We start from the raw sequence: 25,599 nt of genomic DNA, 5'->3' as shown, positions 1-25,599 counted from the left end.
ACTGCTCTTTTTGAGATGAGCTTTTCTACTGCTCTTATTGAATTCTTTATTGATGTAAATGAAGAAATATCTGAGGACTGTAATTAAGTCTGATGCTCCTTCTCCTTAGGTAGCAGGATTTTTTTGTTTTCTATGGATTTTCATTTTGTGTAACGTTGTCTTAGGTTAAAGACAAATCATATTAATTAGACAAGAAATATTTTTCAAAGTACTGCCCACCTAGGACTGTGTTTGTCACTGAAATGCAAAATCAGCTACTGCCATGAAATTATTGGGCACCAAGGATCTTCACTTTTGTTCTTAGGAATGTCACTGTTTGCCAGATGGGCACCTGAGAATTCTCTGAAACAGAGACAAATTTGTTGTTCTTGAGCACTTAGATAATAAATGGCTTTAACCAAATGCAGCAACTGTGTTTCTTCTAGAAAGGGAACTAAATTCAGGCAATTTCTTTTCTGACCAGAGGGTTACAGAATTAGGCCTGAGGTCTGGTAGTTTTCCTGATCAGAAAAAAAAGACTTGTTTTTTTGTTTGTTTTTATTTTAAAGCACAAAATAGAACCTCATCTTAAAGCAAACACAGCATTTGCAGTGAGAATATCAGAATGAGTTTGGTTTTTTTGTGCCCATGAACTTGTGCAGTGCCCATGTATCAGAGGCTGCAAAACCAAACCATTACAGAATTGTAGAGAGAGAACTGGTTTGGTTTGACTTCTCTGTGCCTGGAAAAGCACAGCTTGGGAACCAGAGCTCTAAAATGAGCAGCTGATTAAAAGACCCCAAAACTGTAGTCTGGAAGATGTAGAGGAATTAAGTTAGGGATTGACCTGGGTATGTTTAAGAGTCACAAGTATGATGAGGGCCCAAACTTTATTATCCAGATTATCGTGGATATTATAATAGACAGAGGGGTCAGATGGTAGAAAAATGACCTCTGACTGCAATAGGAACTTGCTACAATCTAGTAGTGTTGCTTTGAATTTTTGCATCCTTGTATATGAAAGGATTTGGACATTGCATAAGGTGTTTTATTTATACATATCCACTGAATTACTGAGCTGAAGATGGTGCAAGACTTGAGCATCTGCCTGCTGTTGTTACTGGCCCTTCTGTAAGAGCTGCAGTGCTCCTTGTGGGGGTGATGGGGCCGGACTCCATCCTGGTCCTGTGCATCAGGGAGGAGGGAGCCTCCGGCATCAGGGGCTGCGTTTGCCAAGGCTGGGGAGCCCCGGAGGGCTGGAGCACAGAGTGTGAAGAGACAAGTGGATTTACTTCTCCAGTCATTAACTTGATCCAGTCCAAGGAGGAGGGCGGGGGCTGAAACAGTGTCCGGATGTTTTGGAAGAGCTGAGTGGCTGAACAGAATAATTATCAATCGAGATGTAGCAGAGGAAATCTGTGCACTCCTGGCACGCTCCTGGGAATGTTGATGCTTTAAGACATTGAAAAGTCTGTCTTAAATTCACTTGATTGTCTTTAGAGAAGAATGAAAGATGAAGCAATTCAGAGGAATTATTGCAATGAAGCAGGATTTGCTCCAGTTCCTCCAAGCATCCCTGTTTGTAATAAGTGTGTACATTGTGTGACTCAGTCTTCAGCATCTACAAAATATGTGTTGAATTAAATTGTTATTAGAACATAGCAGGACATGTTTATGAGTAAAGCTCCCTTAATAGCTCATCTGAACTCACTTTCATGATGTCTTATACCATTCTAGTCCAATTCATGTTTCTGTTCTCACTGAAATAATTCCTTCCACGTCTGTTTTCTTAAAGCTACCACTGTAGCTGCATTGTTGTTAGCATGCTTTATCCTACAAATTTTGCTAAAATAAATTAATAAATTGACAAGGCAGACCTAATGTCAAGAGCTTTACCAAAACTGGTACAGATGTAATTTCTGCTTTCTTTTTAATGGATAATAATCAACTTTGCTGCTGACACTCCAGAAGATACCTGTATTCCTTAATGGAGTTTTCTTAGATGTTTTGAATTGATTAGACTGTCTTATTTGAATGTGAAAAGACCAAGAGTAGTAGCTGGGCCTGTGGGAGACATAGATGTGTTGAGTAGGATTCAAGATCTGCTTGGTCCCACATACTACCCAAAATGCAGGAATTCTGCACAATAAGAATATTATGTAGAATTATGTCATCTGGACATAGATATGTGTTGAAGGGAAATATAAATTAAATTTGCCTTCATGGTATTATTTTCCTCATATCTTAGACTCAGATGATTTCTTTTCCAAGAAATCTGTTTGGTTCCAAGAGTCTTTTTGAACACTGATGTGTTTGAAAGCCAACCAAGATTACATGTTAAGGTTTAGCTCTTTGTAGTTGAAACCCACTAGTGAGCCCATAATCAGCTGCCAAACTTTATAAAGGAAACATAAAATATTATGTTGCCCACAAATACCAGCTGTAAACCACTAATGTCTGCATTAGTTCAGTAACTTCAGAGTCACAAAGTTTAATTGACTAATGGGGTAACCTGTGGCAGTCTGCTGCTTTGCAGCAGTGTTAGACCTACTGTGAACAGGAGGAGGAAATTTTACGTAGCTCATCACAGTTTTAGTCTGTTTTTCTTCAAATGGCAGATAAGCCTTGAGGCAGAGCATGCTGGAAAAGGCAAATGTTCAGAAGGTAAACACTGTTTTTTAAAACAGACAGAGGCTGCAGTTATGGTTTGAGCAAAGTGAACTTCATGAGGAATGTTTCTCTTAAGGTTAGGGCATGGTGCAAGTAATTGGAATAACAGAAATGGAAACCTTTCACTTAGACACTAAACTTTGTAAGTGATTAATAGGATGATTGATATTGTGTATACAGGATAGGCTGTGCCAATCTGCAGGAGTAGAGGAAAAAGCAATCTCAAGATATGTGTTGATCAGGCAATGTTAAAGTCTTTCAGAACAGAGCTGCAGATTTCCCCGGGGGAAGAATATTGAGTGTTCCTGGGGCTGAAAGCAGAGAGGAATTGTGCTGATGTGTGGGACTGGTGTCTCAGACTGGGTGTGGTGCAGAGGTTGCTCTGTAGATGGCAGGAGTGGTGGTTCTGCATGCACTTGTTGAAGCCAAGTAAAGCTGTGCTGGGATCAAGCCTTACCAAAATACACAAAACCTGGGGCCATGGACACCGTGTTGCTCCATGTCCCTTGGCTGGCTCCTCTCTGCCTTGGGGGATTCCAACCAGCTTAATGCAGTGTTTTGCTAGAGCTTCTCTGAGATAAAGGGAAAGCTTGTGATGGAATGCCATGAAAAGCAGATGGGGAGCAACGTGCAAGTCAAACACGAGCTATTTACACATTGCTTACTCCAGACCTGATTCCTTCCAACGTTTCTTGCAATCAGCTCACTGGCACACCAGTGAGTAGTTAATGATGCACCAGGATAGAAGAACTGAACTGAAAACAGAAGAGGAAATTAAGCTGGAAAATTTGAAAGATGTAGGCAGTGATTCAGAGGTGTTCTCAGGGAAAAGCATGAGTCAATAGACAGGATAAAGACAAATGGAAGAGAATGGCTGGTACAGCAGTGAAAGTGCCCTGTACACGCTCTGTGCTTTCTTCTCTCCAGTGAATCTTTTAAAATACAGCTGACATAAGTCACCCAGGGGTACAGGCTGTCTTGTTCATAGAGCTGAAACATAGGAACTTTTTGCCTCTCGTTTCCTTATCTTTATCCTTACTTCCCATCATTGCTTTCCTGACAGGAGAATGTTTCTTGTATTATAGAAATGTCTCATGCTAAGATGTATGAACTAGCTCATATAGTTTGTAAAATCTGTTTATAATCCATTTTATGATGTAAGGATTTTATTAGGATTATTTTGATGTCTGTCGATAACCATTAGAAGTAGATTCCAATATTCTTAAACACTTCTTTCTGTGCTCTGGTGCATCACATACTGCTTCAATCCAGTCAAGGTCTTGCTTATTTGTTAGACTCATTGAAAGATTGATGTCAAATGTTTAAAAAAGTTATGCCAAAAATATTATACATTTTGTGTCTCCATGCCATATTTTTGATGGCATGAAGACCAGAAAAGAAGAACAGATGTTTGTCTTGTTCCTGTTGGATAGCACTAGGCCAGGGAGAACAGTGTGGACAGGACTGAAAACCAAGAAATATCTAAGGCCAAATAATAGGACATGCTCAACTGGCAGAATTTTAGGGGTTCTTGGCAAAGGCAGGTCTAGAGGGGAGAAAATGGCAAAACAGGACCTATGGCACCAGTGAATATTTCAGTCATCTGGGTAGGAGCACACTAAGGAGTCACTGAACTCAGCTGTCCTCTTTTCAGGCTCGCTCTGGCCAGTTTCTGCAGCAGGTGGGACTTACTTGGGTTTAGAATAATAATTTTGAGGCCCTGTACTTTTGTTTCAGCTGTTTTGTACTAATTGGGTCTTGGATATACACACCCTTTTACAGAATTGTAGTCTGAGGAGGAAAACAGCATTGAGTGAGCACTGACACTAGAACTAAAAATGGGAGAAATTTTATCTGTGAGAACAGCATAGAGGAGGAGGAGGCAAAATGCATCAGGGTCAATGACTTGCTTTTTGAGATTTTAATGCAAATGTTTGTGTGTACAGTTTGAGCAGCTGGTGGGTGATGGAGATACTTTCTGCTAATGGAATTGTGGGTGTTATAGTGTCTGAATGCTGCTTTCTTTGTCCTCTGCAGGGATCTAGAAAAAAATAACATCACAAGAATCACAAAGACCGATTTCACGGGGCTGAAGAATCTTCGTGTCTTGTGAGTATAACACAAAACTTGTCTGGTTTTTATGAGGCTATTTTAGGGTGATACTACTTAGAATTTCCATAATTTCAGAGATCAAATTCCAGTAATGTGGCACATAATTCAGTTGTTGGTATTCTTTTAAACCAGGCAACCTGAACAGTTTGTCATGTGAAACAGTAAATTTTAGTTCTACACTAAAGTGACTTTAGTTTCAGAGCTGTTCAGTTGTTTCTCACCAGCTTTGAATAAGTCATGTGGAAAAGATTTTGGTCTGCTTTACAATCACTCATGCATAAATCAGTTATATTGAGACACTAGCAAATAGGACTTTCAGATTTTGGCCATTGTAAGGTACAGTCCCATTTACATAATTTTGCACAGTATTAAGCAGAAGCTGATCAAGACTAGCTGTAGAACCTGAACACGAGGAAACTGGTGAGGTTTTTTTTTGTTCTAGTGTACAGTCATAAATACAAAGATTTCAGGTGGTGCTGTCTTATGATCTCAGTATCTATCAGGAGTTTAACCATCCCTGTAGATGGGCCTTGAACATCAGACTTTGCAGACTTTGTCATTCCTGGTTTCCTGTATTCTCACATGAACCTCAAACAACACCACTAAGTTAGTGATGAAAAGTTTTCCTCTGAGTATCTTCTAAAGCCCTTAAGGCTGCAACTGTTGAACTGTTACAGATCTTTAGTGATAATATAAGTAATATTTAAGTCCTGCTAAGGAAAAGTTGAGTCTTTGCTCCTGCTACCTTAACTCTTGTGAGCAAGTTGTCACATACTAAGGAAACACCTCAAATCCATTGGGAAGACTTTTTGTTCTTGTGGTGTTTCTCTCATCTCTAGCAGAGGAGTTCTTTAGATTTCCTTGGCTCCCATCCTAACCGCCAATACCATTTTGGGAGTCTATTAAAATGCATGTTCTATACTATATTAATGCCAGTATTTGTTTCAGTTTGGTTGGGTTTTCATAGTGCCAGACATTGCCTAATGCTGCTGCAGTCTTTTATGCCTTCAGGAATAACCAAAATGTACAGCTGCCATCTTTACTTGGAGCTTTTTGTCCTGTGTTCATTCCAGGTTTATGTAACTCATTTGCTCAGACTGAGTAGTGTGGTGTCTGCCACAAAGTTGGAATAAAACGTCCTTCAGATTTTTCCTAACTTTTCTTTCGTTTCTCTTATTGTCTCTGCATAATTCTGTTGCTAAACTCCTATTTTTCCTTTTTTTCCTTCCTGCCCTGTTTGCTGGGGGGTATAGTGAGTAGACAGAAATCCCAGTGATTTCCCAGAAATCCCAGTCTGTCCCAGTGTTCCTAGAAAGGTAGCCTAGTCCTGTTTGCACACATTAGAATAAGGACTAGGAACAAGTGACCTGGAAACCTGTAGCCCTGGACAGCAGAAAAAAATCCTCCAGTCTCAAGCAAACACCACACATTCGAAATACTTCTTTGTGCACCTTTTCCTTTCATCCCTTACAGCTTTATCTTTTCCCTTTTCCTAATACAGTATTTCCTCCCTGTCCTTTAAGCAGCATGACTAATTCAGGAGCCTGAGTTTTGTAGTTTTACGTTTCCATCTTCTTGGTGTAATGTGTGGATGCTGTCCTGCTGTCTGTGCCCTCAGCTCCTGCCCAGTCAAACAGCTCTGAGCATCCTCAGAGGACTGAGGGCAGAGCAGTGGCTGCTGAACAGGCAGGAATTGTGTTTTCCTCTCATCTTCCCTGGGTCCAGACTGTCCACAGGTGTTCACAGGGAATACTCAGAGGTGTTTATTCTCTGCATGAGTGCTCTCACAGAGGCAGGACTGGGTGTGTGCTGGAGGGAGGGAAAGGATCACCTCACTTGGGGCTGTTGGAATCTCTCTTGCTTGGCTTCCACTTCACCTGTCAAGAGCATTTCTGCTGTGGCACAGGTTTTGGCGTTTCTGAATGGCAGTTATGGCCTGCACACTGTAAATCAGAGCGAAGTCAGTCTCCTTTGCTTGTAACTTATCCCAGTGTTGGTGTCAGGAGGAGAGAAAAGCAGGATCAGCCACAGTGGAAAACTGGACCTGTCCCAGGTGTTTGTACCCTGTTGTACCGTGGGGCTGTAGGGTTGTGTCACAAAGCTGCTGCTCCTGAGGGGTGGAACCTCTTTGGAGCACGTAGAGGATTTGTATCATACAAATACATGCATAGAAATTTGTATTTGTATTTGAAATCAGTGCAGAACAGAGTCTGGACAAAAAAATACATTGCCATTGAGTTGTGGGCTGTAGAAGTCGGGTATCTTAATTTGGCACATAAATATCCTGGAAAGATTGGGAATGTCCCAGGGACGTCACTGCCAGCCTCCAGACTGGCACCTTTCTGAGCAAAATGTGGTTACAGAAGTTTAGGGACAAAAATATTTGCCAAATGTGGAGATCAGGAGGAAAATTTGGAATAAATTTCCTGTTGGTGACCAAGAGAAGCAATGCTTCTCTGCCCTGATTATTTTAATCATCTCCAGTTAACACTGGTGTTGATACTTAGGTGAAAAGCATTTTGATAATGTTTGAAGAGAAATGGGAATGTTCTTATATTTCGTTAAAATTAACTGGCATTTCTGGAATTGCAGACACTTGGAAGAAAATCAGATCAGTGTGATAGAACGTGGAGCTTTTCAGGATCTGAAACAACTTGAACGGCTGTAAGTATCTGTATTTATACCTGTGGAAAAGCTACAGACTTTGTACTCACTGTTAATGATCCATAACGTATAATGATAATAAAATTAACTTTCTTCAAGAGAGAGAGAGAGATGAGTACCTGCCTAAATTAAAGTATGCTCTTAAACACGGCTGAATTTATGTTACATGATAGCTAATACTTGAAATAAAATATAGAGTGGCTGCCAAGAAAATAGAACTGGCAGTGAAACCAGAGTCTCAATAGCATTATCAAAAGGACATTATCTAGGCAAGTCTTAAAACTGGTATGTGGAGGAAAGATTTTTTAATAATAATTTAATATTATTGTATATATCTGTATTTTATATATGTCTATGCTGATGGAAATTGCCATTTTCTCCTTTGAGAACCACAGTATTTCTGAAAATGCCTTTATATCTAGTTTTCTGATTCATTTCCTCTGAAGTAGCATAATGCCAGTGATAGCAGTGGATTCCAGGGTATCATGGAAGACTTAGTGGAGGAGGGATTGTAGATTTCTTCTGCTTTTGGTAGCAATTAAGTTAATTTTTTTTCTTTTTTGGAGAAGGTGAATATAAGAAGTCTCTCAATCTGGAATCAGTTTTTAGCAAACTCCTGGCCCTGCAGGAGTATAAATTTAAATATTAAAAAGGACAAAGTTAATTCTGCATCCAATTGCTGTTCTTAGCTGGGTTTGCTCCTTATCATCATCATTAATTCTGTCTGCTATGGTGGGAGCAGGGCAAAATCTCTGTAATACTGAAATACCTTGGAGAATTATTCTTTGTTAGAGGTAGGTGACCAGAACAATATCTCAAGCTGGTTTGGAATGCAGGCTTTTTATGCTTGGTTGGTAACTGTTATCTGCAAGGCATTTCTTGTAGGACTTGTTATTTTCCCATTGATATTTTCTAAAGCAGCTTTCAGGAGTTAAGTGCCCACTAGCAATTATTCAGGAGAAGTCTGGTGTATTGAGCTAATGCTGTACTAAAGCTGTTTCAGATGATCTCAGGATTAGATTTGCATTTGAGTTGTTTAATGAGGGCACTGAACGTTTAAAATTAATTTACCCAGTACTTTTGTCATGAATCAGAAAAAGCTCCATCTATGGCAGTAAGGGAGATGAGTTTTAAATTCTGATTATAGCAAATTTTCACCTATATTCAATTAGAATAGAGTGCAGAGTTTTGCCATAGCTTATTTATTTCAGAAAAAAAAATACCCAACCCTAGCTTAATTTTCTAAAATTAAACATAGCTTGGCATTGTAGAATGCTTTTTTCACATTGTATGTAATCTTGAAGAGTCAGTATCCTAACTACCAAGTCCTAGTAATCTCATTTTATATACATTTGTATACATATATAAATAGGTCTTTCTCATACCTACATTTAGATTAAAAATTCATACAGTTTTCTCATATCTATATTTAGATAAAGTTTCACATAGTTAAATTTTGAAAGAGTTTTGAGGAACTTCCAGGAGAAGGGGCTGGCTGTTGGTAGCCAGAACCCAAATTCGAGTGTCATCTGTTGTGTTTCTGCAGAGCCTGCTCTGCCAAGAACTGAAAACAATATATATTGTGAAAGCAGAAGGCAGGAAATATGATACCTTTAATAGTGTCTCTTTAAGTCTGTGATGTTTGAAAGTTTCAACTTGTTTTTTTTTCTTCCCTGTACGAACTCTTAACTTGGCCTGTTAACCATACTGCATCTCTGCTTCTCTTTTAGCATTGCCTGTCATTAAAATATTTCCTAAATTAATGTAGTATGAAAGGGAGGTCTGGAAACTTGCAACTTTTTGGTATTTTAGTTTAAATCACTTTTAGGACAAAACTGTAAATCTGGGGGTTTTTTTGCTATGAGTCAGTAGGCTTTGGAGAATGGACTGTGGAAAGTTTGGCATAACTTACAAAGGCTAAATTGCAACATTTTAGGTAATATTAAAGCTATTTTATTAAGTATTCTCAAACATTGCAAAATGTTAATGAAGAAGGTATGCTGGTTGCATTAAAAAAAATAACCTGGCTTTTTTCCATTTAATTTATTTCAAATAACAAATAAAAAAATCACTTACATTGCTTCGATTTTTGGAATAATGTTCTTTTTTGATCTATTGAAGTGGATGCAAAAATAATCATTAACTTATTTTTAAACAAAGCAGCTGTACTAGGTCAAACTTTAAAGAACAGGAGTAATTTCTATTCCTGGCAAAATACCACATATAAAGGTTTTCATTCAAAGTAACAGTGGAAGTATGGTCCACTCCTCTCCTCAAGCATTCAAAGGGCTTAAGCTCAGGTGAATATTGGAGCTCACTTTATTTTTACTTGTCAGGACATTGAAGCAGTTCCATTGTTATTATCTGAGAAAATTAGCAAACTTTTGTTTCACGTGTCCTGTAAAAGTAAAGTTTAATTAAAATGTCTTTAGAGCTGATACCCACTGCTGCCAAATATGCCATGGAGGTGACTCACCAGTTATTTGGATTTAGTTTGATTTTTTATTTTTTTTGGTGGGACATTAATTCTTAAAATGCAAATAAAGGAGGATATTGTCAGAATTGCATATTGGCTGAATAAAATTTGACCACATCAGTTGAAGAAAGAACATTATGCAAGGTTTCTTAAAATGACAGACAGCACAAAGCTGAGAAATGAAGCATTGTGGGAGTGGAAGGTAGAAGCAGCTTCTTCTTTTGGCATGTTTGTACTCAGCACTTGGGAAATGCAGGAATCTAAGCCATTGTCTCATAGCAAAATTCCATGTGTTCAGTGTAAGTTCTGCTGAATCCTAAGGTCCAGAAGCCTGAGAAAGACCAGTGGTACTCACCACAGTGGAAAAGCCAAAATGTTTCCAGTGCTTTTATTGCAGCAAGGTTGTACAGCTTTATTCTAGAGCATAAAAATCAGTGGTGAGGTAGCTGACCCCCATTTTGGATTTTAGCATTTCAGTTTAATGCTTTGCTATTAACACCGTGTAGGATTTTAGGATAAATGATGATGAAATTTCACATGCCAAGAGAATCAAGAGGCGAATTGGTGGGCCTGAAAGATGAACTGACATTTCTTCCAGAGCCAGATGTATGTCACACATTTCTGTGAAAAATGAGGCAGGATATAAGACACCAACAGATCCTGACTTTTCCACGGCCAACTGCCAGAAATCGTCACGTAGCTCTGTAATCTTCAAAAGAATGGACTTTGGCTGATGGCTGCTTCTTTCTACTCAAATTAGTGTCTTTAGCAAGCATAAAAGGTCTCAACATCTGAAAACACTAAAACTGTGTTTTTGTTGTTTAGGGGAGGGGGGAAAAATGTATAAGCGTGGCCAAATCAAATCTTCTCAAAGTTGGGAAAAATAATTAGGTCTAAGAAAATAGCAAAAAGCTAGAATCCAGATTTTAACCCTGGTATGGTTTTGGTTTGGTGTGTGTGTGAAGACAGAGGTCAAAATGGAAATTATGTTTGATTTTAAACTGCAGTGATGCTACTGTGCATTGAGTCTTTGTAAGCAGCTTCTCAAACTCTTGATTGAGGTATTAAAGTGTATTTATTTGGCACAGTGTACTGTAAAATTGCTATTAGTGACCAAAGATGCTAAGGCAAAGAATAAATTGTTATGTGGTGCTTCACAATCTGGATTTCATAAATTGAGATTGAACATGCTTTAAATAAATCATGTAATACAAAAAGCATCTTCCACAATTACCGTGCTGAGTGGAGAGATTGTAGGTGCTTCAGAGTAGCTGGGAAAGTAATAAAAGCGTTGGGCAGTTCTTTGCTGCTGTAAACAAAAGCCAGTCCTTGGCAGCAAGGACCAGTCCAGGGTGTTTACACAAGGTTTGCAGTGTGTGCAGTTGGGATGTTTCTGCTGGAGCTGCATGCACTGCACGTTTCAGAGGCCACATGGATCTCTAAAGATGTCACACAGTTCAAATCTAACCTTTCAGAAAAAATAAAAAAACCTCCTTGTTTTCGGTTCCCATTTTCCCGTGGCATGGTGGGTAACACATCCCATTGGAAATCCGTGCTCACAAAATGCTTATCTGGAAATTCAGGAGAACAAAAACACCCTAAAATGGATTTAGAGCTGTGGCTGGGTATTTAATCAGTTTTATCAATTGCCTATTTCCCTCTTGCTGCTCCAGGTACCACAGGTGAGTTGGTTTAGTACCAGGTTTGCTGCCCAGGGGCTGCTGGAGGTGTCTCTTTGCCCATGGGACTGATGGATTCTCTGCTTTCACACCAAAGACAGCAGCATCCCCCTGAGCTCCTGAGGAAGTGGCTGTGGGATGTGTCAAAACCTGAGCTGCACTTTCCTGCTGGGCAGAATTCCTGCTGCAGCAGCTGCCTTCACACAAAAAAACGATCCTGTGGTGTCTAATCCCAGGTCACAGTCTGGGTGTCAGTGGTGCCATCTTTTGTAAATGGGGGAAAACTTTTTCTATCAGAGACCACTTGTAAACTGAACCACTCTTTGTGGGAGCTGGCAAAGAACAAACAAAACTGAAATTCCCTCTGTGACACCTGGAGGTGTGTTCTGGTCTCCTGGTTAGAAGGATAGATCAGTTCTTGGTTCTTGTGCTGCCTGCAGCTGTGAGCTCAGCAATATGAAGCTCCTTGTTGCATTGGCTGATGCCTGCAAATTTAAGTAATATTTATTGATATTGGTTAATATTTAATTAATATTGTTTGTAACATTTTTCCCCACATCCTCTGAGAAATTATTCCAGTCATAAAAAAAAAGAGTCCTGTAATTAACATCTGACAAAGCAGTCTCTCTTACCTTGCATTTTCAAGCAAATTTAGCATTGCTTTTCACATGAGTGTCTGTGTGACTGTTTACGTTGTGAGAAGTCCAACATGACAAGCCAGAATGTTTTGGGTGGGAGTATCTGACAGGGTGTTATTGGTTTTATTCCTGGATGCTGATGGGACAGCCATGGAGATTGGAGCACTTGGTGCTGCAGAATTTTTCTAGTGTTATTTCAGTCCCTTCCATTCGTTTTTACTCTCAAGTCTGGGGTTTGTTCAGGGCTTCCCTTTCAAACAACGTCTCTGAAAAATACATGATAAATTCATGAATTTATTTGGAGGGACTAATTTTAACTTGCATGAGTAGAGTCTGACTACTTTGTTCAAGAATTGTGTTGCTTTGGAGTATGGGTCTGCAGTTTCTAGGGGCTGTAATGCAGTTTTTACTGTTTTAGGGTGGCCATGTCCTCATCACTACTTCACCTGCTGTTTTCTGACCCTGACAGCCATAGAGTAGCAGCAACACCCTCATGTAGCAGCTCTCCATCTTCAGAGATTTCTTATTCCTGTCGTTGCCCAGGGCTGCACAGTCTGATCCTGCTGCTGGCTCAGAAGCAGGAGGCTGGGGGGAGGCTCAGCTGTACCTGCAGGGCTGTTCCCTTCCCACAGAGTGCACAGAGCAGCCTCACCAAAGGCACCCCCACCCAGGGCTGCTGGAGACACCGACCCCCATCCAGCTGAGAAATCCAGGTGGAAAAGATGGAAAACTGGCAGAGGAGGATGATCCATCCTTGCCCTGAGTGCAGCTGCAAATTGGCACTGCTGGAAATGGGATGGGCTCCAAGTCAGTCCCAGAAATGGGGACTTGCTGATTTTCACCTGTTGTAAGGAACAGAGCTCCCTCTCTTTTCCAAATGTAATTCTGCCCCTGCTGAACTAGCTGACCACCTTTTAATTATCAGGTAATTCTGCCTTTCCATGGAGAGGGCTGAGGTGCTTTGGCTGCTGTTTTATCATGCCTGGAGCAGAGGTATTTAATGGACTTCCAGCTGCCCTTCATCCCTGCAGGAGCTCACACAGGATACCTGACTTTAGAGGAGACCTGTCAAATCATCAGTCAGGAATTCCTGTTTCTTATAAGACTTGCTTAACAAAACCCAGGCAAATTCAGTAGCTTCCCTGAGGAATGTGAATTACAAAAAGAAGATAAAATAATAAATACAAATTTTATTCATGAGATATGATGGAAACTGCTATGCAAGATGCAAATGGGGGATTGCTGAGCCCACACAGGACAAAACCAGTAACAAGGATGGAGTGGCTCTTGTGGATCTATATGGGGGAGTGTGTGTGTGTCTACAAATAAAAGGATAAAATAGTAAAATAAATATTAACAGATTGTGAGTAGTGCTCACTTCAGTCAGCCACCACTGGGGAGGAAGGCAGGTACCACCTTGTGTCCAGTCTCACCTTGGCACACGCTGACAGCTCACCTTCGTTAATTCTTGGAAGGAAGCTCGTTAATTGTGTATTGCTTTTGGTTCAGCATTATGTGCTGCTCTTGGCTCAAACAGCCAAAATAAATGTTCCCAGGATCTGGCTCACATGCTTCACTTATCTGTCAATACTGTGCACTGGCTGCTCTGGAAGATTTCACTGAGATGTATTTTTCTTACACTGGTTAAGTGCCAGTAATTTAGAGAAATGTCAGTTCTTGTTGTAAGTGATGTATCAGATATGGTCAGGAATGATTATTGTTCTTTTTTTTTTTAAAGGAGCTCTCTCATTGCTGTTCCCACACTTCAGAGATACAATCAATAAAAAACTGGGAGAGGAGGGGGGTTTGCAGCTCTTAGTACAAAAAGTCATTTTTTTCTGCAAGGGAATGTTGCAGGATGTCTGCTACATACATTTCCATATAGAGTCAAGATTCTCACAACAGTTAAGGATAGGAGAAAATATTTGAGTAAGGCCTGGGTTCATGCAGATACCCAGTTCATATGGTGAAAAAAGTATTCTATCATTTCTATCAATTTTCTCAGAAAAAATGTTCCTTTATTTTGGCTCATTTCCCCTTATTGTAGATTTAGCTAATTTTCCCTTATTTTAGGTAATATTCCCTTATTTTGGTAGTACAATAGTAGTGACCATGAATGCTAAATCATTTTCCATTTGTACTGTGAGCAGTGAATGCACATCCCAAAATGAAACATACTAAAGCTTTAAGACTGTCTTAACATTTTTATAGTCCAAAATATGTGAATTTCCCTTTGAATTTTGTTGCTTCCATGTCTGTAGCAACCATTTTTGTCAGGAATTATTCCTAGCAACTCATTGAATTTTCTTCGAAAGGTCATCTACAGAGCTGAGGTAACTAGAACCTTGAAATGAGAGAATTTAATGTTATTTTTAGAAAAGCCAAATAAAAAATGGATTTATTTTTATTTTACTTAAACTCTGATAATATGAATTCTGTTCATGGTTAAAACTGAATACTGTGTAATATAAATGTGCACCACAATAATCAAGTATTCTATATTCACACAGAGACATTTCTGTAATGTCCATGTCTCAGTATCTCAGGATTAATTAGTGTTTACCTTCTCCTGCCAATAGGGGCTTGCAGGTGGAACTTGTTTCTTTTTTGGGAGACACAGTGGTTCGAGTGTAAGTATAGATCACTAGAGGAGTACATGTGTGGTGAAACAAAAACAAGCTTGAAATGACTTCTAGAAGCAAAACCTGGGTCATTTTCAGATGCCCTCAGTCTGTGTTTTTCTTGTGCAGAAAGTCACTGTCCTGTTCAGTGTCTTAATAAAGCTGTCTGTGGTTCTATTCTAAGTGTTTCAGTAGTTTAAACCACATGGTGAAAAGGTCAGTTGATTTTTAGAAGCATCACTGGGAACATGACTTACAGAAGCATAAAGAAAAGCTGAAACGTGAAAAAAAAAAATATCTGGGGCTTTTTTTGGAGGCAGACTTTGTCATTCTGTGGGTGCTGAGTATTTGAAAAAGAGCAGTGCTAAGCTGTGTCATGTGCTCTCCTCAGGGTGTTATCTCAAATGAGAGGCATCTGTGGCTTGGATCTTGATGGTGGGGGTTTTTTCATTATTTTAAAGCTCATAACTTTAATTTTTATTGAAATTAATCAAGCATTACTGCAGGCATTGAAATATGGGTCTTTCCTGCACATGTGAGCTGGTGTGGTGTGAATACAGGTTATGTGCTTGAAAATATTTTGTATTTCTTGCAATCCATTCAGAAAAAACGTAAAGATTGCCTTTTCCTTTCCATATGACCCCGTTGAAACGATGGCAAGCTGTCAATTTGCCAAAACAATTCTGCATTTGCTGCACTGGGCTGAAAAAGTAGGTGCAGATGAATTGAGGAAATCAATCCCTCAGTCAGCCTGGCAAAACTTGCTCCAGTGTGTGATAATGTGTGTTCCTGTACCCAGAAACTTTTATTGGAGTTGTACTTGATGTGAGGGCCACAAACATTCTGAAATGGTAAAAATGTCATCCTTCTGCTCTTGGTGAGTCCCTTGCAAGGGGTAGGGCTTGTCCCTGTAATCTGGAGGTAAAATGGAAAGAAGAGGTAAAAAAGGAACCAGAGAACCTTGATCAGCTGATGCTTTGTGAGTCCCCTGCACTACCTGCTGCTTTGGGTTTCTACTGAACCATCTTTATTTAGCAAAGAAAAAAGCAACAAAAACCCCCAAAACCCACCAACCAAAAAACACACCAAAAAAAAAGCCCCACACCACCAAAACCAAAAATTAAACCTGTGTTATAAATTAGTTGAAAGATGAATCCCTCCCAATCTTTCTTGTCCATGAGTTTTGTCCAAGATCCCTATTTCTGTGTTTATTTTTATGAGACTCTTGTTGAAATAAATTTTAAAATGGTTCAGCATCTGCCACTTCCTTACCCTTTGGGGACAGTGAATGAAAATAGTTTTCAGAAACCACTTCTTCTCTGAAGCTGTGTGGAGGTGATATTTTCTAATAGGGTATGTACAGTTGGAAAAGGGATAGTCCCTAGGTGCTGTGTTTATGTCCTGTGGGCTCCTAGAGGGCACTAATACCATCAAATTTCATGGTTTGCTCTGTCTGTAGCACATAATTCCATAGTTATCCATTACTCAGCCACTGCTGGCCAGCCAAGCTCTTGGTTATGGCTGGTCCAAGAGCAAACCTTTTATTTCTTTTGCGAACATCATTTAAAAAAATAAAAAAAGTAAAAATTGGCCCCTCTTTTCCAAGGGAAGCCATTAGCAGCTCTGTCAGTAGAGCAGCACAGGAGGAGTCCAAACACAGGAAGAGTTCAGGGGAGGCTGGGGGCAGTAGCAAGGAGCAGGATGCAATGCTTCAGTGGGAGGGTTTGGTTTGCATTAGTACTTCTGACCAGGGCCACCAAACAACGAGGTTTATTTTAACAACATGAAAATAAACGAACCTGATTTCATCAGAAACGTTTTTGTAATAGGTCACTGACCCACAAGAACTCATGGAAAAACAAATTTGGGTCTCATTTATGCAGACAAGAGGTTCTGTAACCACAGGATTCTTGAGCTTCCGAAAGCAGTGGTTACAAAGCAAGTGGAATAAGGACACTTCCACTGCAGTGTAGCCACAACTCAGCTGGAATAGCTGATCAGCACTGGACATTACATCAGAGCTTTTAAACATTATTCTTTTCTGTGGCTTGTTTGTTTGATTTTAGCAGGTTTTTTATATACTTGAAGATTTATGAGGATATTTGCTTAAGCAAAACACTTAAGGATTTAGCTGTCATTTCTTCCAGATCTGTAAGGAAATGCTTAAGTGTCTGTTACTGTTGGGTAAGAACTGCTGCAGCAGTGGTCTGGAATTATTTGGGTGAACTTTATTTAGTTTAAATAATTTCATGAAAAGGGTTTTGCTTCTTTGAGCTTCCTCATATTAGATGGATTATGCTGCTTGCCATCCCAGAAATACCATAAGTGTTGGCTGAATTTCATGCTGTTGAGCACAGCAATCCTTAAATAATCTTGCTCCTGAATGAAAGGATGATGAATTCAAAGCACTTAACCTCCTTTTGTTCTTGGAGAATACACGAATATGTAGGTCTTGAAGTCTCTCTGCCATGGATCAGATCAGTACAGTCTTGACTTTGCTTTTCCTGTGGCTCAGCTCCATTTTAGCTGTGTCTCTTGAACTGGAGCTCCCCTCAAGCTGCACCTTCCTTCCACATGGAACAGAACAAAGCAATGCATTTTGGTTTATATTTAACTTCATGTGAGGGTCATGCTCTCAGTTCCTTGGAGATAATATCTTCTCTGGATCTTTCTGCTTGTGTGAAGGTGTTCTAGTATGAGGATCCCCCAAAAAAGGAGAGGATTTTAGGGTTCATGCAGATGTTATGGATGTTCTGTATACATTTTCATACTTGTGTTTGGTAACTCTGAGTGGAATAGATGTCCTGTAGTGTATCAGGAATACAGGAGAGAAATGGGTGCTGCTGGATACTGGAACACTTCAGGGCAGCTGAGCCTGCATTTGAAAACCTTCTGGGAAAGCAGAAGTGGATCAGAATAATTATCACAGAAATTGGGTGCTCTCAGCTTTTAGACAAGGTGGATTTTGTGGCTGGTTGCCCTTGTGGCTTCCTCAGGAGATGATGTCCTTTGGCTGAGCTGTGATAGGGAATTCCCACAGAGCAGCTGAGCTGTTTCTGTTTGATCTGTTTGAATAGGGCAGCACCTTACTGGTATTGGCTTTTGGTTGTCAGGTTGGACTCAGGTGTGCAGTGTGCTCTTTATCATTTCCTTATAGTCATTCCATTGGCTTGGGAGGATGGCCTCTTTCTGTAAGCATCCAGTTTGATTTCAGCAGGAGATGATCCTGCAAGTCTTCCTTTTTTCCTGGTTCTGCTTGGCACAGATCCCTGGGAGAAGGAGCACCACAGTGCCCTGAGCATTCCTTACTATATATGGATGGTGTGGGGAGCAGGGCTGGTGTTGCCTTATTCAAACAGGACTGGGGTTCTGTTTCTTCTGCTAAAAATTACAATAATAGTTGTACTTAGAAGTTTTCCTGCTAATTGTTCACAGCAATTTCTGACTTCTGGAAATAATATTTATATAAACTTTTAAGGCTTGTCAACAGGGGCAGCATGGCTTAGAGATGTGAGCACTAAAATTTACTTTTTCCTTTCTTCATAAGCTTTCAGCCCTGACCTGGAGAGAATACTCACTGGTGTAAAAATATGGTTTAGTCATGTCTGTATTACTGTCTTTACAAAAATTGATGAAATATGAAAAGTTACAGGCATTTAGGGGTACTCCAGTAGATGGTGTTCCTTAGATTATGTTCCTGATCCTTTCACCCTAGTCAGTGGAGTAATGAAAAATTAACCCTGTTTTTATCATTCTCTATGGGTATTTTGAAGTTACAAAGTGTGAGTTCCTAATTTTTTCAGATTTGAAGGAGAACTTTCCAAAAGCTTTTCAGAAGCTGAGAAGCAGCTTCAGCTGAGACCATCTCTGCCTAAGGGTTTACAGATCAAGCTTTGTTGGTTTCTTTGGGTGATAGTTAAAATAAATTGTTTATTTTTGTACATTAAAGTCTTCTGCAGACAGGTATCAGCTCCTATACTGCATGTAATTCAGTAGTTCTGTAGACTTGTTACTCTGTTAAGAGACTGGGCATACACCTCTGCTTGTCTCTTCTGGATTGAAAGGATTTTCTTGCTGTTGTCATCTATAAACACTCTGACAGTTAAGAGTCTCTATTCTCATCTTCACTTAGGTTGGTGCTAAGGTTTCTGTCCATTTCTGTATCACTTTAGGGCATTGATTGCAGGTTTTTATGATCATGGGAAAGTAATTAGGGCATTTTTGTTTTTTCATGTTGGTTTTGGGAAAATGTTGAAATTTAAACCTGCTCCTCCTGCTTCCCTTGCCAGTGTTACTCGTTTGTTCCCAGCCAGAGACCATCTGTGTAGTTCTGTCCCCCATCCTAATGTCAGATATTTTCTTATGAGGAGATACTTATGAAAAATAAAAGATGGATTTTAATATTGAAAGCTCTGAAGTGTTACAGAGCCACAGTTCCTGTGCTGCTGAAATGCACAGACATGTACTCTGCACTTCGGAGAGAGGGGAGATAATCTTCCTCAGTGTAATGAGAAGTTGGTAATAAAGGTTATTACTTGTGACAGCTTTGAAAATGTGAACCAGGACCACCCAGCCTGCTCAGTTTGTAATAAGGGATCTCAAAGTTATAGCTCCTATAAACAGTTTTCCTTCAAAAAATGGTCCCTTAGCAACTTGCAGTGGTATCTCTCCCAGATTTTTGTAAAAGATTCTGAAATAACACATCACGTGGATAAAGAAGTTCATTTATCCCACACCATAATCCTGTAATATGGTTGTTCTGGGCTCCCTCATAGTGCCCTTATTGAAATTCCATTATAGATCGTCTGGCTTTATTTCCTAGGGCAGTAATATAAAGAGGTGATGACAGAAAGTAATGGATAAGGTTGACTTTTCTTTTACTGGGTGCTGCATCTTGACTGTTTTTCCTTACAAAGAGGAAGTGATACAGAGCAAAGGAGAAGTTCCATTAATGATCACAATGGATTTCTTGACTCTAATAGGATTTTCTGGTGAAACCATTGCAGGCAATTGGCTGTGCTCCTGTTCCTGCTTCCCAAGCCAGTGCTTCAAAGAAAAACTGAGTTACTCCTTTGAGTTCAGTAACTCTTGTCTTTCTGTTTGAGTCTTTTATGCATTAAGTCATTTTTATTGCCTATTGGTTCTGCCCAAGCTTGTGATGTAACCACTTCTTCCTTAGAGTAACTTGCAGGAATCCTTTCAGCTGCATTGTGTTCCTGAGCCACATCTCCAAGGACGATGCCATAGAGCTCTTGACAGCAAAGGAGAAAGAGGGACTTTGGTTACTGCCAAAAGGGAGACCCAGATGTTCTGAGTGTGAAATAAAATAAATGGCCAAGCTGGGGAGTGAACCCAAAGTTACTTGGGTAATTTCTGAATATTAAAGGCTGAAATAGCTGGACTGCTCCTTTAAAGCTACCCATTTAACATCTTTAAAAGCACTGTAGTTTTGATTTTTCTGTTGGAGAATGAATTGTGTAACAGGCAGAAATGTGAATATGGATGTTAAACTTGAAAGTTGTTGAACTTGTGTGGAAAGGAACTGAGTGCTACTTATTTCATGAAAAATATGAAGTGCTTTGATTTGGGTCAAAGCTGGCAATGCTCAGTAGAAATGCAGACAGGATTTGAAGGCTGAGGGGTATCACACATTTATGGGGTTAAAAACAGATAATTGCTCTATTTGGAAACAATAATAAAACTGTCAGGTTTAAGTCTGAGCCTGTGTATCAGCTTAAACTTCTGGGTGGAATGTGTTCAGTAATATTAGTCAATGTAGCACTGCAAGATATTTAAAATTAAAACCAAAAATATGCAGAATATATTTTTGCTGTGAAATTATCTAGCAGAGCCAGGTCCCTTGCTTTTTTCCTCCACAGCCATGTAAATTTGGTGTTGCTGCTCAGGCCTTGAATATTTGCAGTTTGGCTGAGTAACTGATAGTATGGTATTAAAAATTTTCAAGCCGACTCAGTGGCATTATGAGAAATCAAATTGCATTGAAAAACTGCACAGTTTGCCAAGTTTGAATAAATAATGCTTGCATTGCTTTTACATTGGGCTTTCATATTGATTCCATAGTCCATGGGAAGCAGGCAAGTCCTCTTTGAAGGGACTTTGAGGGAGGAGATTTCTCACTGAAAAGGGAGTTTGGGTTTTCTCTGATTTGTTTCTTACTCAGACTAAAACTGTCCTGCAGCTGTGAGAAGAAAGCATGAAGCTGAAAATGCTCTGCCCACAATTATATTTGGGTTGATCTGTTAATGCTGCTTCTCAGACCCTCTCCTTGTACACCTTGTATATAAATGAATGAGCTGTCAAAGGTTGTGATTGCACAAGCTTTTGCATATTATCCAAATTAATTGTATAAGAAATGCTCAAGTTTAATACTTTAGATGCCCCTTTTACCTGTTTATTGGATTTCTGAACCTTCCAAAGCCTTGCCCTGGTGATAATAGCCCTGAGAAGGAAGGGATGTTCTGCATGTGAGAGGTGTAACCCTGCAGGACTGTTGGAATGTCTTCTCCTTCAATTTGCAGTAGCAAAGAATCTGGTTTGGATTCTTTTTGCAAAAAGATTAAAATAGCTGCAAGTTGAGCAATATTCTAGTTCTGCTTCCATATGCATTTTGTTCTTTTCCATCTATGCTGATCATTCCTTCAGTAGAGATTAAATTTAGCTCCTCTTTGCTCTTATTGTGAGTGGAGCTCCAGGAGACAACAGAACCAGAACTGGGTGTGACCCATCCAATGGTGTGAGCATGAGGGATGCAGCTGAAATCAGAAAGTTTCTCCTCCAGGAAGAGATGACCTCTGCCTTAAGAACAAATTGGAAATTTTCCTACCAATATTGAGGGTTTTTTTTACACACCTAGAAGTTACCCAGAAGAAAAAAGCAAAATTATAATTAATATTAAAATAACCTTTGTAAAGTGTAGGTCTTTTGCTCCGTTTGTGTCAGAGAATGATTCTGATGAACATCTTCAGTTTTCCTCTAGTCTGCTAGCACTGCTTCTTTCCAGGGTTCAATGGTTGTTTTTTGATCTGTGTTTTAATAATCAGGGGAATCTTAATAGTTAAGTTTCTCTCCTATCCCAGCTTCAGACAGAGGAAGGAATATGATTAGCCTGGTTGGAGCCAGGAAGGCAGGAATTTCACAGTTAATAACTTCTCCATTGTTTTTTTAAGGGCCCTTGATATTCTGTGATTGACACAGAGGTTGTTTCCCTCTCCCCCTTTGCCTTCAGGACACAGGAACCCCCAGTTGGGCAGCAGGGCAGAAACTGGTGCTTGTTTATATATATGAGCAAAATGTTTTTGGGAGGTGAGAGGAAGTGTTTGTCCTGTGTTGGAACAGTGTGTTTGATGCTGTGTGGGGCTGCTCTAAAGAAAACATAATGAACCAGAGGGCAGCAGGGTATGTATGGACTTAGAAGGGTCACAAATTCTATTAGTCTGCATTTTAGGCCATTTGAGTTATAAAGAAAGAAAATGCAGTTTGTAACATGATAAAGCTGTGAATTACAGACATTTATGTACTCATTTTATATGAGAATAGAAGTCAACATTTAGTATGAAGAATTAGTAAGAACTATTAAGAATGTGTCAGTGATATACAATAATTTCAGAGGCAGCAATATTTGACTTTTGCACCGAATTCCTGCAGACAGAAGAATGAGCTTTTAGCTTTTATCCTTTGCAGCTCCCTAAACATCTTTCAGCAGAATCAGGGTGAATCTGAGCCTGGTGGGAGAGCAGTGTCCTGGTGGGGTGGGCTCCATGCATGCCCTGGAGCTCCTGGAGACCCTTGGCCTGCACATCCAGGACTTTGTGTGCCCTTGGTGCCTGGACAACTCTTTTGGGTCACTTTTGGGGACCTGAGGAGCAGGCTAACAAAACAGAATATGCCAAGTTCTGTCTCCTGTGCATGGCAGGGGTTAAAGGAGTCTGGGAGATGGAGGGAGCTGCAGTGTGTGGGGATTGTTGACTGCACAGCCAGCATGTGTCTAATCAGAGTTAATAAATTTGACTCGATGCAGGTATTGCCAGAGCTGATATGACTCCTGGAGAGCCTCTCTGCACAGTTCTTCAGCTTCCAGGAGGCTTTATTAGTCTGGGCTCCATGCTGTGCACATCCAGAGCTGCTTCTGATCCAGCGCTGGAGCTGATCTGTTCGTGGCATTGGATGATTATGCATCATTCTGCCCTGTGCTCCGAATTCCCGGAATACTTTGCAGGTCTTATTAGCTGTAAAGCATCCAGTTCAGAATACACTGGAGGCTGAGCAGCTGCATTCCCATCCAGCAGTCCCAGCTCAAATAATGTGGACCAGATCTTGCCTGGCTCAGTGCCCCAGATCCCTCCCCGTCCCTGGGTGTACCTGGCTGCAGGGCTGGTGTGTTCCCAGCCTGAGGGAAGAGCCCAATTCCAAGGGTTTCTTTTTGTGCTGCATCCCAGGTGGCGTTCCCAGGGGGAGCAGTCCCAGGGATTCAGTTTGATGATATTTTTTTTAAACTTGTAGTCTACTGTTCAGATTCACAAAGCTGACCTGTCATTCCTCCATGATGTAGCCACTTAAAACTGCAAAACTGGCTTGGATTTAAAGTCATTTTCCAGGTATATCCTGCTGTTATTTCTATTTTAAGTCACTAATTTAAAATCAGGACTATCTATATTTGTCAATAAAGTACAGTCCCAGGAACAATGTCCAGAAAATAATTTTACAAGATTCTGACTTTTTTTGTTTATGAACTACTTTTATTTCACTGTTATGTGGCTTCACCATTTTGTTATAAAATCCAAAGTACTGCTGTAATTAAAATTGGAGAGCTGTCAGGAGTAAGATTCATGCAGTAATGGGATGGTAATGGGTCTAGGCAGGCATGTGGGAAGGGGCTGCAGCCCAGCAGATCCCTGAGTGTGCCCAGCCTGTGCTCTGCACCTCTCCTGAGCCACAGCTCCATCCCTGGGCTGGCATTCCTCACCTTTGCTTCACCTTGCCCTGGAAGTTTCCCTCTCTGGCCTAGAACTGATACTGATAGGTGGGGATAAACTTCAGCTCTTGTCAAATGATGTGTTAGGAACTCTTCCACTGCATCTCATCCATGTTTGGCACTTCTTTGTCAAACCAGAGGAAACAGTGCTTATAAATGACCATTCAGAACATTTGGTCTTTTCATTAAATAATCTTTAAACACGTCTCTGTCTCTTTTTTTTGGAATTTAAAAACATCCTGTCTGGTACTTTGATACTTCTGTATTGAGGACTTTCTTAATGTTCTTTCTCTCAAGCCCAGGAAGAGAAACAAGAGGTGTAATTGGGATTTTTTTCCTAGGTTAGTGGTGACTTTCTGGCACATAATAAATATGAGCATGTTAAATGTGTCCTACATCAAGAATGTCTAAGTTTCTACGAGGTGATCTAGTCTTATATTTCAGTAGGTATTGCAGTAGAAGTTATAATACAGTAGGTGATGCTCCACAGAAACAACCCCCTGTTCATTTCCTTAGTTCCCCTGAGAATCAAACTATGAATAAAATTACTTCTGGTGGAAGTTTAAACTTGAAATAAACCTTAGGAAGTGGTGGAGGGTTTGGAGAGTCCCATAGCTTGTAAAAAGACATGGATGGACACTTGTCTTCAAGTGTTTGGTGCTACATTAATTTGCTTTATCAATTAGTGACATAACCTGGCATTAGAGAGCTGCAAGCTCTGGTTTGTGGCAGAAATAAATCTCACCTGAAGCTTCTGGAGGATGGAATCTATGCAGGAGCACTGACCACTAGTGCTGGGGGAGTTTGAAAATCAAGTTTACAGAAGTTAAAGCAAGGGCAGAATTTCACTGAGTTCTTGGCCTTGATACACAAATTCAGTTTGCTCTCCTCTGCAGCGTGAAAAGAATTTCACTTATAACAATATCATACTGAAAATATTAAGTACATTTAGACCCGTACAAAATGTTTAGTGCCTAGTGAAGAGCAGGTCACAGTGTGAACTTTGCAAGGGTCCTTGTGTGGATGTCACTTCATATAATGTTTGAAAGAAAATCAAGATGGAGGGAACTTCAGGTTGAGATGTTAAAATGCTTGGGAGAGTTAAAAAGGGCAGCTTCAAACTTGGTCCTTTTACTACCACAGGTAGGAGAGTGTTGGCCCATACAAATAATAGGAAATAATTTAAGATGTTCCATCTTCTGGATGAATTTGATAGTAAATTAGAGAAAAAATCTTGATGTTAGGTTTCCCCCCCTCTGGGTTGTGTCACTGGAAGTTGTAAATGTTTGACTTCTCAGGTTGAAGCTTGCTAACCTGGAAATATGATTTCTTGTTAGTACATATATTTTCTTGTCTGCCTGTTTGTGTGAAACCTCCTGTTCTAGAAACTTAATCTGATTTTGGGTAGTTTCTTTGGTTTAAACAATAAGCATGAACTCAGCATTTATGAAATCCTTGCAAGTAGAGAAAAGGATATTCTTCAAATATATTCCTGGGATGTTGCTTTGAGATGAGTCAGATGACTTTGGGTTGGCAGTGTGTAATTATGTGTACATTGTGAGATGTGAAATGATAATCAGACAGGAATAAACATTTGACACTCTGTGTAATAGATGCATTTCACTGGCACTCTTGCATTTTGGGTGATAAATAAGTTGATTTTGTTCAGTGTTTCTCAATGACTAGTGGTGGCCTTGGTGAAGGAGGATGGATGAGGAGTGCTAACCCCTGAATAAGTAATTTTTTTTGTTCTATTTCATCCTGTTAT

At 39.9% G+C, this 25,599-nt stretch overlaps 1 protein-coding gene across 3 annotated transcripts in view; it reads left to right on the top strand.

Moving 5' to 3' along the window:
* Positions 1-25,599, top strand: part of SLIT3 (slit guidance ligand 3) — a 465,006-nt gene that overhangs the window by 16,853 nt on the left and 422,554 nt on the right. For all 3 annotated transcript variants that reach the window (XM_088173839.1, XM_088173838.1, XM_088173840.1), the window contains 2 exons: positions 4,687-4,758; positions 7,354-7,425. In XM_088173839.1, coding sequence (XP_088029965.1) covers positions 4,687-4,758; positions 7,354-7,425 — 144 coding nt within the window. The remainder of the gene's footprint in view (positions 1-4,686; positions 4,759-7,353; positions 7,426-25,599) is intronic.

This window comes from Sturnus vulgaris, chromosome 15, assembly GCF_052056855.1.
Source record: "Sturnus vulgaris isolate bStuVul1 chromosome 15, bStuVul1.hap1, whole genome shotgun sequence".
Lineage (NCBI taxonomy): Eukaryota > Metazoa > Chordata > Aves > Passeriformes > Sturnidae > Sturnus > Sturnus vulgaris.
The sequence above is the reverse complement of the archived record's forward strand: the minus strand, read 5'-3'. Positions and strand labels throughout refer to the sequence as shown.